This window comes from Phytophthora ramorum (assembly GCF_020800215.1).
Source record: "Phytophthora ramorum isolate Pr-102 chromosome Unknown Phyram_PR-102_s0013, whole genome shotgun sequence".
NCBI classification, from domain to species: domain Eukaryota; phylum Oomycota; class Peronosporomycetes; order Peronosporales; family Peronosporaceae; genus Phytophthora; species Phytophthora ramorum.
Genome location: NW_027150659.1, coordinates 951,154 through 967,298, shown reverse-complemented (window position 1 = coordinate 967,298; position 16,145 = coordinate 951,154). Strand labels below are relative to the sequence as shown.

The 16,145-nt window shown below is 51.0% G+C and overlaps 4 protein-coding genes across 4 annotated transcripts; 2 read left to right on the top strand and 2 right to left on the bottom strand.

Moving 5' to 3' along the window:
- Positions 1-8,455: 8,455 nt before the first annotated feature.
- On the bottom strand, positions 8,456-8,944 carry KRP23_11948 (RxLR effector protein 24; the record flags this gene model as incomplete). The annotated part of the gene is made up of 1 exon (XM_067882530.1): positions 8,456-8,944. One exon carries the CDS (start codon positions 8,942-8,944, stop codon positions 8,456-8,458), a length of 489 nt encoding a protein of 162 aa, XP_067740119.1.
- Positions 8,945-12,359: 3,415 nt separating this feature from the next.
- KRP23_11947 (uncharacterized protein) lies at positions 12,360-13,439 on the top strand (the record flags this gene model as incomplete). Its single annotated transcript, XM_067882529.1, has 1 exon — positions 12,360-13,439. One exon carries the CDS (start codon positions 12,360-12,362, stop codon positions 13,437-13,439), a length of 1,080 nt encoding a protein of 359 aa, XP_067740118.1.
- Positions 13,440-13,532: 93 nt separating this feature from the next.
- KRP23_11946 (Ubiquitin-like protein ATG12) lies at positions 13,533-14,133 on the bottom strand (the record flags this gene model as incomplete). Its single annotated transcript, XM_067882528.1, has 5 exons — positions 13,533-13,592; positions 13,660-13,722; positions 13,785-13,835; positions 13,897-13,982; positions 14,079-14,133. 5 exons carry the CDS (start codon positions 14,131-14,133, stop codon positions 13,533-13,535), a joined length of 315 nt encoding a protein of 104 aa, XP_067740117.1.
- A 195-nt stretch (positions 14,134-14,328) lies between these two features.
- On the top strand, positions 14,329-15,925 carry KRP23_11945 (Protein PNS1; the record flags this gene model as incomplete). The annotated part of the gene is made up of 2 exons (XM_067882527.1): positions 14,329-15,741; positions 15,815-15,925. The coding sequence occupies 2 exons, from the start codon at positions 14,329-14,331 to the stop codon at positions 15,923-15,925; spliced, it is 1,524 nt and encodes a 507-aa protein (XP_067740116.1).
- Between the last annotated feature and the right edge of the window lie 220 nt (positions 15,926-16,145).

Sequence of the window (16,145 nt, the reverse complement as noted above, 5' to 3'; positions counted from 1 at the left end):
TCGTCGTCTCTGCCTGACGTCCTTGCAGCATCAGCGCGCACCAAGCGTCTGAATTCTGCAGCTTCTTCATCCGTTAGAAATTCCGCCATCGGACGTCGGCTGCGCTGCTCACTGACCTTATTGGGAGTTTGCATGTGCGAGTCGGCGAAGTACGGTGTTCCCTCGGAGCGTCGAAACACTCCGCGCTTGGTCTCGGGGGTCTTCGGTAGCGGGACCTTGGATGGGTCCTCGCTGAGTTCCGGGAACACATACGGTTCCGTGACGTACGGTTGTACGGTCGCGGGTGGAGGTGCCTTCTGCTCGTCGAGCAATTCACCAGCTCGGCGGGACTTCGGCACTTGTCCTTTAAGTCCCCCTTGCATGCCGAACAAGTCTTTCAGCTTGCGCTTCCATCTCATCAGCTCAACCCCGACCGAACTCACATTACACGCTGTCAGCGCGGGTTTGCTGGGCTTGTGGCCACATCGGTAGCCCATCGCTCGGAGTAACAGCACTGTGTCCTCGACGAGTTGCTCAATAGTCTGGCTATTGATCGGCTGGCTCAACTCCTCGCTGAGTTCCGGCCATTTCGCCTGGCACATGTACATGGGCGCGAACATGTTCATCCACCGGCTCCCAGTTCTCATTTCTTCGACGAGTCGGGCCAGGACTCGATTAGCCTTCGGAGTCTCGGCGTTCCTCGTGGCCTTCGGAACCAGTGGCGGTCGGTCACCCGGGACCAGGCCTTGTTCATCATCAGCATCTTCGCTGAGTTCTGCCGCTAGGCTGCGCTCGACAGGTCGAGGGTTCCCTACGCGGCTGACTTGCAGCGACATTTCTTCCACTTCTTCGCGGAGTTCGGCGGCCGTCTTCACGCCGTCGTACCCCGTCTTCTCATCATCATCATCCTTCTCTTCTTCTTCTTCTTCTCTTCCTTGGTCATCGTCGTCGAACTCATCGAACTGGACGGTCCGCGTCACATCCGCCTCCATGGCGGCGACGCTTGCCCTCGTCGAGCTCGACTCAGCGAGCGGCGATCCTCCGACCGTCGCCGGACTTGCATCGCTCGGACTTGTCGATCCCTTGACCATCTTCTCTCACTTTTTGCTCGAAACTTGGTTACTTGGTACCTACGAAAACAAAGCACACTCCTGAATCCCGGGTCGCGGCACCAGTTGTGGTGTTGTGATTCACAAAAACTTCGTTAGTGCGGCTTCCACAAAACAACACAACAATTCGCCGAGTCAGGTCGGCGTTGTTGGGCTTGCGCAGGGTTATGTTGGTTCCCTTTGCGGTTCGTCCCAGCCGGGTCCAGTTGAGGCCCTGCTCTCGCTGAGTACCAATCCAAACTCCAGAAGCTCGCCTGAGCGGGGCAGCTTCCGTTCCTCAAACCCTGTGACCTCCACCAAAGGATGGACGTCGGCGCGCGAGCGCTTTTACAGGTCACCGAGCGCAGAGTACGCTCAGCTAGAAGATTGCGGTGTCCTGGGTTGTGCAGACCCACCGACTCGTCGATTCGACGAGGTTTGTCTTCGCTGGTAGCGAGAAGTGCCCACCCCGGGCCGACCTTGATCTCTTGGCGCTACCAGTCGATTCCCCTACAAGCTATGCCTCTCGGGGAACGACGGCAGACATAATCCAGCCCACGCAGGGACTTACCGGAAAGTATACGCTGTTCTTGGACTTAGAAGATTCTGCTCTGTTTTGTTATCTCTGTGTCTTCGGGGAGTCCCTTCGGGCTCCCTCCTTTGGTCTCCTATCGATCCTATACAAATACCTAGTGAAATGGAGTCGTTATAGATCTCCCTGCGACTCTTCGCTCAGCTTCCTAGTTGATCTTCGCCGAGTCGGGTCGTTATGGATCTCGGCCGACCCTTCGCTCCGATTCCTGATTTATCCTCTCCCAAATGGAATAACTCCCAAATGGAATACGCTCGCTGAGTCGCTGAGTCTTGGTGCTCGCCGAGTCCGACCGATTCGCCGAGTTCGCCGCTTAGGTGCGAACTCCGATTAGGTACGACGTACTTAGCTGGGCCAGAATGGGTGGTCTACCCAAAATATGAGTTTCCCTACACCACACAGTTGTGATCGCACAGTTGCAACCGCGTGCATTGATGTCCTCCGTCAGTGCATTGTATTTTGGTGGCAATATCGATACCCTCCAAAACACATTATCGGTTTTGGAAGGAAATCGTTATATCTCAGTTGTCACTTCACTTAGAGCGTTTGCGCTGCTTGAGTTCGATAGCGACGGTTACCGTACGTAAGAAATCACCATCGCTGATGTCGGTTGCGTACGATAACTGTAGTTCTGGCACACACCCTCCCATCGTCTTCAGGGGTTCCCAAGTGTCCTCTATCGTTTCGAGACCCAGCCATTTGACCTTCACTTCGTACGCCTTCATGTCTGAGTTCATTTGATAATCCACCATCGCCTCTACGGCCAGCAGTGTGCCTTGTGGTGCGATGTGGTCAAACAGCTCCTCTGTCATATCGAGCGAACTGTCTGCGTACAGCATTAAACGAGACGGATGCACTTCCATCGTGTTACCAGTGATCATACTTTCGACCGTTAAGTAGTAGTCTATACTCCCGACCACTCGATAGAGCCCGACCCATAGCACGCGTAGCTTGTTCATGTGCAATTTCTCGTCGACACGTGTCTGTAACACGTATTCTCTGGCAGAAAAATTCACCCGCTGTTCGTAATGTGGTCGCGCTCGGTACCACTGGGCTTGGCGAATACGTTCAACGTCAACAGCTTTGTGCATAACCATGATTCCATTTCTCAAAGTAACAAGATATTGTTCAGTTTGGGGCTGAAGATTGGTCACTGGTGCCAACTGACCCTTTTCTCCAGAAAAAAAAAACCGTGTCCAGTGCACTGGGGCATAGTAATCCAGTGAAAAGCTCAATTAGCGCTAGGTTGGCTAATGACGAGAGCGGGGAGTGGTTGATGCTCGACTGTACTAATGGTAGTAGGTAGAGCCAATCATGCACGCTCACCTTGAACTCTAATGCCTAAGTATTCACCACTTGCAAAATGTTACGGTTCACACGTTCAACAGATCCATTTTTCCACGGCGAGTAGGCTAGGATGAGCTGTTGGCGACCCTTTAGGCGTCGGCTCAATCCAGCGATCACCTTGCTCCTAATGTGTTATTCTAAGTCACTAACCCAACCAGTTGGCACTTCAGCGCGACTGTACCAATCGAGAATAGCCGTAGCCGCCACTTCCGATGTAAGGCCATCACATGCTTCAAGCTCCACAAAATGTGTCGCTTCATCTTTGAGAACCAACACGCAGCGTGACCTGCCAAACGATATGTCCAGCGTCAAGAAATCTCAAAGTAATGTCGCGCTATGCTCATATATATTGTGCGTTCAATAAACGGACGGGGAATCACCACCCCTCCTTTCCCATGTAGGCACTTTGAATAGAAAACCCGTACATCCCCCACTGATACCACCCATGTAGAACAACCGGCGAAGGTGGTTCTCCATCACATGGATGCCGCGGTGTCCGTTCCGTTCACAGTAAGCAATAACCAACAGTATATGGATCAGCTCACTCGCTTCCGTAGAAAACCAAATCAAACCACGTATGCGCCATAGAGCACCATCTCCGACGTCCGCACCTGTTAACGCAGCATGTTGAGATTGTAGTCTGCCAATTTTGTCAATAGTAGGCCAGGTAAAGCCGTCCTGGTCGAGTGGGCGCGGCGACAATGGTTCATCACTCGAGGCTCGAGCACCACGTTGGCTCTTATGTCTGCTGAAACGCTTGATTGAATGTGTGGTGTAGGGAAACTCATATTTTGGGTAGACCACCCAGTCTGGCTCAGTTGGGTACATTGTACCTAATCGAAGTTCGCACTTAAGCGGCGAACTCGGCGAAGCCGGCGAGCACCAAGATTCAGAAAGCGGCAGAACTCAGCGACTCAGCGAGCGTATTCCATTTGGGAGTTATTCCATTTGGGAGAGGATAAATCAGGAATCGGAGCGAAGGGTCGGCAGAGATCCATAACGACCCGACTCGGCGAGGATCAATTGGGAAGCTGAGCGAAGAGTCGCAGGGAGATCTATAACGACTCCATTTCACTAGGTATTTGTATAGGATCGATAGGAGACCAAAGGAGGGAGCCCGAAGGGACTCCCCGAAGACACAGAGATAACAAAACAGAGCAGAATCTTCTAAGTCCAAGAACAGCGTATACTTTCCGGTAAGTCCCTGCGTGGGCTGGATTATGTCTGCCGTCGTTCCCCGAGAGGCATAGCTTGTAGGGGAATCGACTGGTAGCACCAAGAGATCAAGGTCGGCCCGGGGTGGGCACTTCTCGCTACCAGCGAAGACAAACCTCGTCGAATCGACGTGTCGGTGGGTCTGCACAACCCAGGACACCGCAATCTTCTAGCTGAGCGTACTCTGCGCTCGGTGACCTGTAAAAGCGCTCGCGCGCCGACGTCCATCCTTTGGTGGAGGTCACAGGGTTTGAGGAACGGAAGCTGCCCCGCTCAGGCGAGCTTCTGGAGTTTGGATTGGTACTCAGCGAGAGCAGGGCCTCAACTGGACCCGGCTGGGACGAACCGCAAAGGGAACCAACATCACCCTGCGCAAGCCCAACAACGCCGACCTGACTCGGCAAATTGTTGTGTTGTTTTGTGGAAGCCGCACTAACGAAGATTTTGTGAATCACAACACCACAAATGCATCCGCACTGTGGGTTGCAACTGACTCCCCCCACCCACCCTCGAAATGAGGTCAGCCCACACAATATGGGGCATCCACCACACCCATCACTATTTGTGTGCTAACTGGCGTGGGTCTCGACATGTCTACTTGGCATCCAAAACAATTTCATCATAATCTGCGTGTGACGCGAGATATTCAAGCTGTCGATAAGCATCGATTCCCAACTCAGCTAACAATATCTTACCGACCAACAACTCATTTTCGTATGTCTCGTCAATGAGACACCACTTCAAGTCCTGACACCTCACCAGACCAGCAGCAGTGTTCAACGTTAAACTAACGTCAATTACATGCGTTGATGCGAGCACTTCTCCTCCAACAGCTCGTGATTCAATCGATTCACTTAGCTCCACGAAACGAACTGTATCATCCATGCGGCAGTGTTCTTCATCATGCTGTCCTGACATTATGTACAAATATGAACCACTATCTGCACAATATGGTATCTCGAACGCTCCATTCAGTATCACGGTCTTTGACACAATGCGCCGCTGGTTGATTTCGGCGCTAGCACTTCTACCAGGATTGGCACGAGTGTTTCCGAAATGCGGTCCCTTACTTTGGATGAGCCTTTTGCCAGTATCCGTCGCATGCTGCTTCTTTTTAGACAGCAGCCGGAAAACTTTATCATGCTCAAGAGCCTTCTCCTTGACAAGGAGATATAGTTGCTGCTCGTTCGACTTCGACATTGAGTCAACAATGCACTGCTGTAGGTCGATTGCATCGCGCAAATCCGCAGGTTTAAGGTGCTTCTTCAGAATTTTGAACTTTTCCTTTATCCCAGCCGACGTAAACAAGTGGTCTGCAAACCATGTTGCAAAATTATCTCATCGCACCTCATGAAGTATTTTACTATGCGAGCATTGACGTCTCGCTTCTGTAGGTCCATATTCAGTTCGTGCTTGAAAAGCGAATCAATGTCCACGATCGCGTCGTTCATCACATTTCCCACTGAGATCACCTTCATCGCGGGTAGGACGCCCAGTGCGAGTGTGCATTGTTAACACTTCCGCTAAAGTTACCTTTGTGGCGTGTTGGACACAAGTTTGGGAGCTGGAACTTCTGGTGAAGATCAACGTGTGTTGTTGATCAAACAAGTTGTAAAGTGAAGTATCTACTCTAGTTTGCGGGTACTGGTCCGCAGCGCTCCCTCCTGCCATCGCGGCAGTCCAGGGGGAACCGTTCCTGTTGCTTGTGCACTTGCCGTAAACAGGACTGAACACATTTGTCCGAGTGAGTCCTGGTGCCATGATGCTAGTTGAGATCTGAGTAACTATGGTTGTGCAGAGTTTACACCAGCCATGGCGACTGTGAGTTTGGACAAGCTGCTTGAAGATGAATCCATGCCATCATCACAGGGCCTATTATCTTCTGCAATGTAATCTTACCCAACGCTGGCCACAGATCCACTCAAACAGTTGCCTTCGAATTACATAGTCCAGGCTTTGCTGATTTTTCGATAAAAGGGTGTATTGAAAAACATAAAGGATGGTAAAGATCAATTGAAGCACACGATTTGCTTCAAGCTGCAGTAGGTATGGTAGCACCTGCGGTTAGATCTTGGGCCGCAGACGTCAAAGTATCTTTGAAGAGGCAGGTTTGAGCATGCCATACAGTAGTAAGTCTTCTTCTTGCAGATACATACTACACTGCCGTTGCACCCCCCTGCCAGCTCCGCGCCACTATTACCAGCAAGTTGTTTAGTCTTGACATATACCTTATCCCCCATGCGCACTTTTGCCGTGTCAGTTTGCCCAAATTGAATGCGGAATAAATGTGAGGTCTATCGTTATCCCCACTCGACGCACACAAGTTTCTTTTTGCACGACCATTGTTACAGATTTCGCCCTCACTTCTGACTTCTGTATCACTGTCGTGACTTCCTAGGGATATTTATTATAAAACGTTTCATATTTCAATCTGAGACGCACCGATCGGGATTTCTTGGTGATTAATCCACTAGCCACACATATGTAGTCCACACATAAAACCTATCATCGTAACTTATATTATTGAAGGAAGGATTAAATGTGATCTACGCTAAATATGTGGTACACACAAAGTATCCACTTTACATGAGGAGAGTGGTTTCCGCCACTGCCGACAAAACTATCTCTCTCAATCACAACACAATTTACCCTCTCCTATATCAGCTGCCTCGCCTCCGCTCCTCCTCTTTCAACGACTTTGACAGTACTTGAGCTGTTCCGTGCCCGCACGGCTTTGTTTGTCATATTTTGTTGAAAAAAACTGTGTGGTTGTATAAGCTGGTGCTGATTAATTGGAGCGATTCCCGCAGCTATTCTGGGACGTCAAAACATAGGTTTAGCTGGTGCGCACAGATTTAGAAAAGTACGTGCCCACCCGCAGCACTCTGTTCCGCATCTATTACATTATAATATGATCTACGAGGGCAACGACGAGAACACTGTGCTCATTCTGATGCTTGCACTCACCGCCGAAGGCCAGAGAGAGAAGCTTGATCGTCAGCGCGGCCAACACTACCTCACGAGAGCCGACCCCCACCCCGAGCCACGATATGAAACGGCATGGGAGGCGATGTACGGCGCTGGAAATGACAGAGCGTTTATCCCCATGACAGGATTTGATGTTAGCTGCTTCCACTACTTGCTTTCGCACTATGAACTCAGGTAGGGTGCAAACAGTCAACGGCACGAGTTGGCATCTTCATTTTCACCTAACGCCGGAGGAGTGTGGGATGCTGTCCTCTTCATTGCTCAAAGCTCTTTCTTCGCCAACGTCGTTCTCCACAGGCACCTTTTCTTCGATCCGGCACTGGATCTGACAGGCCACCCGGACATTTTCAGGGCACCTTGGATCCCCTGTTGGCTTCTTGACGTTTAGCAACGCTTGAAATGTCTTGTTGAGCGACACCAGTTCGCGCTCTGAGCGGTTTCGACCGCATAGTCTTCGTAGCTGTGCCGCACTGACTCCCATTCATTCGCACCCGTCGACAGAACGTCGCTAATGAATTCCAGGAGGACGTCCACATCGTGGGGACTGTCATTCTCGACACCTGCGACCCTCCCGCGCCTTATCATGATGCTTGTGGTTGGTGATAACAGCTCAAAGGCTTGAATAGGTTCGTCTACGCGCTTCCAAGTTGAGAATTACCAGCTCCTGCTCGCTCCGCTGCTGTCGCCCGGCCTCGGTGTCCACCTCCGCGTCAGTCTGGAGTCTTGAGCTTGACACGGGACAGACCTTGATGCGGGAAAAGAGTGTGGCTTGTTAGTTAAAGTTATTAATATTGACAGGTAGAGCGCTTAAAAGAGGTCATTTTATCCATGTTCGCAGGTTTATTCCGCCAAAACCCAGATCCATGATCTGAAAGGGGGGGGGGGGGGGGGGGGGGGGGGCTCTTTCAGATTTTGAGTCTGAACCGCTGCCTTTAATCACTTGAAGAATAACATGGTTTTTCTTTGTATGGGTAGGGCAAATCTTGGATCTGAACCAGTTCAAATGGCTGCGGGAATCGCACGGTAGATTTAGAAGACATTTTACTTGAAGTTTGTAAACATCGTGATGCCTACTAATGGGGTAATCACACATCAACGACGCCCGATTTAATCCTTAGTGTCGTACTACCAGGATGAGGTAGGTGGGTATTGTCCAATTTCATGGGCACCATAGAGAAGTTTTACTTAAATCAGAGAAGCTCTTCCAGAAAATCATTACTGTACCGCGCTAGCAAGCAGTCCCCGCTTAAGTTCCTGCGTTCGTGTGATAGTTGATCCACCAGGCAGTGTACTTCTCGTAGAGCTTCTCGTATCTCGGCTCCGCTGCTCCTCCGATCTCCAAGCGCTTGGCCAGCTTCGTGGGATCCTCGCCATTCTTCATCATATGCTTGAAAGCCTTCTCGAGTGCTTTGGTCTTGAACTTGGACCAACCGTTCTTCACTTTGTTAATCAAGTTCGTGACCGAGGACGGAACGATTCCTCTCTCTTCAGCTTCGGCGTCAAGCGCATCCGTGTCGCTGCCAGCTGTCGTCAAATCTGTCTCCGTGTCACCTCGCAGGAAGCGCTTTGCGTCAACGTCGCTCTCAACAGCAAGTAGGTGAGTCAGAGCCTCGATATCCTCCGATGTGAGCTGGGAAAGCTTGGTATCCTCCGAGTCGGTGACGGCCGAGGCTGCATTAGTGGTGGAAATGTAAATAACTAGCGTCGCCAGCAGGACCCACAACAACAAACGCATGCTTGAAAAACTTGCAAGCGACGGAAACGAAGTGTGTGTGCCAGCGTGCGAGAAGTAAAGTGAAACATCGCTGACTTACAGCTAGAGAAACTCTACCTCGAGAGCTTACCTACCGTCAGCAAAGCATGATCTGTATCATGGCCTTATCTAGGGATGGTGTTGCTTCCGTGAAAACATTAGGAAGTTGCATACATAGCACAAGTATAACGCCCTTTGTGCACGCACTGTGCTCGTGGATTGTTCTTGCAATCATCCACGAGGCGAATTCTTCAGTGTCGGTCCAGGAGTTATCGACATCATCGTGCGTGTGTTCGTGCATGCACGTTTCCGCTGGAAACGTTCCAGTGTGTCGACACTTCATCTGCGCAACAACGACAATTTGACTGGGTCTGAGAGCTGTACGCCACAATTCGAAGTGTATGTACGTCACAATTAATCTCGTCTGATGGTCTCACCTTTGCACGACGGACCTAGCAAAACAAGCGACGACAAACACACTCTTTTGTTGTCAAGCGTACTGAGACGTGCAAAAACCGCGCCGGGTACCTCCAAGATGTCACTAGTGCATTTGCCCCATTTGGGCGATAGTACCGAGCACAAGACGGCGCTAATATGATGGAGGAAGTTCATGCAGTCCAGGGAACACTTTTTTGCATGATGCGAATCCACAGTTCTACGTGTGCAGTTGTCTACGCGTCGCTCGCTGTTCTGCAGCACAACAAGAATTGTTTGTTGACGGCTGCAGATAGCGAGGTACGGTTAACCCGGGGTCCAACCTCGACTCAGTGTCACTGAGACAGGTTTACATAGCAACGAACTTGTTGTAGAGGGAGTCCCTCAGAGGGACTCAAACGAGTTAAATGTGTGCCGTCATCAACGTTCAAGGCGAGTACTGTACTTTACATGTATTCAATTATAACAGTATCGACTGCACTGGCCGACTGAAGCCTCAATTGACAAGATCAAGACTCTTTATACTGGATTACTCTCAACCTCTTTGATAAGACCCAGCCCCCCGGCATTGCGCATTACTTGCTTTGCGTGTGCTTCTCATACGATCAGGTTCGCATTGTTGCTGGTCAAGACTCTATCTCAGGGTCCGTTTCAACGCAACGCAGTTCTTTCTGCTCAAAAGATTCAGACTTGAGAATGTGTACTGTAGTCCTGTACACCGGTATTTCTCTTTGATTAGCAGAGGCACTGCTTCCGTACACCTGTTTTTACGAATTGTGACAATACACTGCAAGGCGAAGACAGTTTCTTAGGCGAGTAGAGTCGTGAATACGGCACATCCAGCCGCATTCCAGACATGACCTCGCAAAACAGCGCCTCGCGGTTCACAAAGGTAAATGTCGTATCCGAGAGGTTGGCGTTACTGCACGTAGCCTCTCGGGCCATTTTTGGTCAGCTGGTCCTCAGTGTGGGCGAACGCAAGGACTTGCTCATAAGTTTGATGGTGAACTACGCGTTTCCTCAAGACTGTGTAATCCTTATAGAGCGGCTCATAACCTGCTGGACATCCAACAACTCCAGGAACGATGAGATACAAACCATTACAGTTACGCTAAAGGAAGCCCACATTCTTCACGCCATAGTTCGATGGAATGCAATACGGGTGGCAGAATTTTGCCCATCTGGGCAATGCCCCAACGTAGACTGGCAGCAGATCTTCATCGCAGAAAACCAGGAACGTCACGAACTAGAAGACTGCAATCCACTGGAACTTTGCCGACTGCTTGGGCGCAATCACTTGTACAATGTGCTATCCTCCAGATTGCTGCAACTGAGTCATTCGGGAGCCAAGACAGACAAGAACACGGAAAAAAGAGGAGCCCGGTCAACATGAATCGGTGACAGGTGGCGATGCCGATGAGAAGGTATCAACTACTTGCTGGGTACTCGGTCTACTCCGGAGCGAGCTCAGCATCAATGAAAACGTAATGGCGAAGAGTTCAGAGCAAGAAGGTATCGTAGAAAACTTCAAGGTATACAAACGCAGTGTTGGCACTCAAGATCCGTGGATGCCCGCGGTGGTGCTGGATCAGATAGCACACTTGCAAGTAATGGCGCTGACCCGAGATCCATGTACTGATCCAGACCATCCTGTGTGTGCACTGGTCCAAAATGCGATCAAGAGTGGGTCATTAAATGTTTTGAAGTGGATAGTGAACACGGGTGCCCCTATGAGCAAATGCTCAGCACAGACAGAAGGCACCGAGTGCCTATACGCTGCAGCCAAGCAGCACATTGAACGCGTCCATCATACTTGGAATCGGAGGTGTCATCGGTAGCCTGAATATCTTGACGCTTCGATCACATCAAATTTATGCTCCTGGTACGTGCAATTACTAGTGAGCAGCATCTTGGAAGCACTGGGGTCGTTATGCTCCTTCTGGATCCAATTATTGAAGTTTCGGATCTGATGTTGATCTCCGTGAGATATCCTGAGTAGAGAAGACATCGCAGATGTCAGGATAGTCTTCATGTTGCACTATTTCACATGGATGCCCGATTGGTGCACCACAAACCTCCATTTGCTGCGCCAAAGATTTGATCACCATCGCAGAATTGAAATTACCATTTCAAAATCAAGAAAATTGTTGTGCAGCCACTACGCCAAGCAAGCGTTCCCACACCGCCCGCCGAGTAACAACCCCTAAATTCAGAGCGCGTACCAAGCACTCGCTCCAGAATTTGGTGAAGTAGTGTAATGCCCACGAAAAGAAACGGAACAAAAGCATTGACAACCATCGCTATGATCTGCTCTGGCGCTGAATTCAGGTTGATGATCAACCTGATCAGTCGGTTCGTGAATGCCATCGTTTTTTTGTCCGTGCCACTTGCAAAACAGAACATCGGCCACGCGCTATCTTGGATGGGTTTGTAGCATCAATAGTGTGGTGCGCGGCAATTCAGCAACATAAGTAAACGGAAATTAGTCTCGTTTGCTACAGTATGCATAGTGATGAGGTTGATCTACCATGGAGAACGATTAATCACGAAGCGCGTTCACTGACCAAACCTTCACTGCAAAACTTGGCTCCGACAGTGCCGTAGCCGCACTATTGCCAACGCAGTAGCATCACTGTCATACTTCGAAATAAATCATTACTCGGTATGGTGTGATACCAATGTGATGAACAACTTTGAGCGTAACTTCAGTTTTGCGATCGAAGGACCAAGAGACACTGTTCTCAACCACTTTCAAAAGATTCGCCACGCACACCAACAGTTCGAAAACAACGCCAGCGGAGGACACCAGCACGAAATTTCAATATTGGTGCGGCGAAAAAGATCAATTCCAACTCCGTTTCATTCCAAAATGAGCGGCACTGTGCGTCATGAAAATAGGTGGTCTATTTCAACGCTTCACCGGCCATGGCAACTAGACAATCCGAAGACAAACAACGAAGACATGAGCTTCCTGGATCGATTTCAGGGCAAAATCGCTACGGTCACGGCGCAAGGTCATCTTAAAAAGGCAGATGGGAGTGAAGAGATTCGTGTTGGAGCCCCCAAGCGTAGACCGAAGCAACAGCAAAACCTTCGCCCAGTCGTTAACAACAACATTAACCACGACAGCAACGTTAGCCAGACGATGCTGCGACAGCCAACGAAGGTTCCAGTCCGCACCGACCGTGGTCGGGCTGCTGCTACTGAGGCTGCACCACCCCCTCCAGTTCAGACTCAGCGATCACCAGCGAGAAACCTCGCCCAAGAGTCTCCAGTAGTGTCTCCAAGGGGAAAGGCGAGTAGCTACGAAGCAAAAAGTGCCCGTGGCGCAGCAGCCAACTCCGAGTACTACGAGCAAACTCGCATCCCTGGCCGCGTGCGAAATGATTATCCGGATACCCAGCCTCCTCGCCAAGCTCCTTCGATTCGATCGCCAGATCGCAGTACCACAAACGCCCCAAGTCAGAACTCATCAAAAGAATGCCGCTCACCCAGAGAAATTAACGAGAACCGCGTCCTCACAGATCAGGATCAACTGGCCTTCAGCCGCAAAGCTCGACCGGTACAGTATGAGCCTTGTAAGCTGTCGCAATACAAGAAAGAAAAACCAGATGGGTACTACGAACTGGGAAAGCTGCAGCCAGACTTGAACACAGATGAACTCGTGGGAAAGCGAGCGAAGAACGAGCGCATCAAGGCCTTCTCTCAGAACCTGCGGACCATCAACAAAAATGCACCAACCAAGAAATCTGCTGACACCAGCAACGCCACTTCCAAGCCCAAGTCTACGCGGGAAAAAGGTCTGGCCTTCGCAAAGCGCGTGCCCAAGCCAAGGCTCTCGCAGCGATCTGACTCAGCAGAAGGTGAAATCCCAACTATCAGCCCGAGGGCTTCACGTACACACATCCCAAAGCCGAAAAATCCCAACGTTGTCATCGACGACGACTCGGACGACGAAGAGCTCAACGCCGAGCTGTTGCAGCTCCAGCAGCGCCACGAGGCCTCACGCGCAGAGGTTGAAGCTCTCGTTGGGTCCGTGTGATCAAGTCTTTCTCCCTCCTTCTTGCCTTCACATTAGCATAACCACAACATAATGCATCTTCACCTTCAAGAACCAGTTCCCATTTTTATTCCTTTACCCCCACGCCTGCGTTAGACTGTAATTGAGCACGAGAACATCTCCCACTTGAAAACTCTATCAGACACACCACCAAATGTCAAGTTAGAAAAACACACATAAAGCTCGGAGCAGCCATCTTCACCTCAAACAACGAGCTGAGTCTCTGATCCGGCGATGGCGCGAACGAGCTATTGCAATACACAAACTGCACACAACTCCCGTCAGGAACACTACACTCCTCGTATAAAAAACATTGCTTCTGCCCACCAGCGACTCGATATCTTTGAGCCGAAGCTGCTTCCTCAGGAACTTGTACACCTGGAGCACAAAACCCCGTCAAACAAAAATTCAATTTCTAAGTATTGCAATGTTCACCCACCACACTGAGCTGGTCATGGCCGCTGACTGTAAATTTGGTGCGCTTCATTAGCGGGGCGCTGCCCACCGCCACGAACTGCAGCGTCACTGCGCCGTCAAACGTCCACATCTCAGCTCCCAGACAACATTACACCCCGCAATTTTCACCCCATCACACCCAACGTCTCCTCTCCACACACCAACCTTTCGTGGGGCCCACGGGCCTCACAGCCGCCTCAGTCGCCACAACATCCGCCATCTTCGACACTGATCCGACACTGTGTCCACCACACCATTTTTCTAGAATAAAATTTTCCATCCGAAGATTTTCTATGAGCCAATCCCATTCCGCCAACGCTCCATCCCGTTCATCCGGAAGCCAAATCGTCCAACAATCGCCACAATTTTCTCTGCGACTGCCCCCACGTACGTCTCCGACTCGGACTCGGAAGCCATGTACACGCCTGTGAGCGAAACGGACCCGATGCTCATGAGCCCCAGCGGCGGCAAGGAACGGCGCTCACCGCCCTCGAGCGCCGTCAACAGCCTGCGCCTCGAGCCGCCTCCAGCCAAGTGCAACGATGCCTTCTTCGCCGTGTTCTTCCTGGCCAACGTCGTTATTTTAGGCATTTTGGCCTTCTGGAAAGGCATCCCAGCCCTGCAAGACGACATGTCCAAGAACCGGAGTGATGGGCGAATCCCAAGAGGACACTCGGTGGCGTGGACCATGATTGGTCTATTGTGCGCCATCGGCACCGTGCTGTCTCTAGCCTGGATCAAGCTGCTCATGTCCTACGCGGAGTCTATGATTAGGGTCGCGCTGTGGCTTAATGTAGGCATGGTGCTGGTCTTCGCCGTCACCACGTTCTCGGTCAACCCATGGGCCGCGCTGGTGTTTTTGGCCATGGCCGCCATCAATGTCTGGTACATCTACGCGGTGCAGAACCGGATCGGCTTCGCGTCGGCGAATCTTAAGGCAGCGTGTGCAGCCCTAAAAGAACACTCGGCAGTGTTCGGGCTTGCCTTTTTCCTAGTCCTGCAACAACTTGCCTGGATGGCACTTTGGGGTGTGGCTAGCTTAGGCATGCACCAGATCTTCGTTGACGCCGACCCGGACTGTGACCGGGAAATTGATCTCGCCAGTCGTGGACGCAGTCATGGAGGGCTTTGCGTCGGGCTGCCAGCTTATTTGGCCATGTTCTACATGCTGGTGAGTGTCTACTGGGGACAACAAGTGCTGCAGAATATTTTGACCTGCACGACGGCGGGTGTCGTCGCGACCTGGTGGTACCAGCCCAACGCACAGAAGGCGACGGTGGGAGCACTCTACCGGTCGGTGACGACGTCGTTTGGGTCCATTTGCTTTGGTTCCCTCATTGTGGCGGTACTGCAGGCGTTGAGGACGATGGCCGACATGGCCAAGCGTCGTGCGAATGAAGAGAACAATGGAGGACTGGCGTGTCTGGCGTGTATGGCCGAGTGCATTTTGAGCTGCTTGGCGAATGTTATGGAGTACGTGAACCAGTGGGCGTACGTGTACGTCGGTGTGTACGGATATCCGTTCCGCACAAGTGGCAAGGCTGTCATGGACCTGTTCAACAACCGCGGCTGGACGGCAGTGATTAACGATGACTTGACATCAGGCGCGCTTTCGTTTGGTGCTATGGGTGTGGGTGTTGTCACGTGCTGCATTGGCCTGTTGATGGTGCGCTTCTCGCCAATGGAGTGGTTTACTGCGCTGGGCTCTCGGATGAGTGTCTACGGAACTATGGCGCTCATTGGCTTCATGGTTGGTATCAGTATGGCCTTGATCCTGGCCCATGTGATCATCGCGGCACTCCACACCATTTTTGTGTGCTTCGCTGAGGTACGCGACCAAATTCCTCTATTTGGTGTTGAGATTTCGGTGATACTAACTGTCTTTGTTTGCTTGTTGCCAGGACCCTGTTGCGTTCAACCGCAACCATCCAAAGGAGTATAACGACTTGGTGGCTGGCTGGCGCCAGTTCCATGGGGACGCGTTGCTCTCTGCGTACGGTGAGGCCGTCTAAGTGTGCGAGGTGACCCCGAACATTTTTTTCTGATAGTATGTCGGCCAAAGTGCCGAGTATGAGATCACAGCGAGCGGTGACCAGATCAAGCTAATTTGCCTATTCATATATGTTTTGAAAACACGTCTGATTGAAAGCGGAGTTGCTCATTCCCTTGTGATCAAGTATTTAGTCTGCGTATTATTAAGTGATTCTGAAGTAGTTTTTGGTCTCGTCGCAC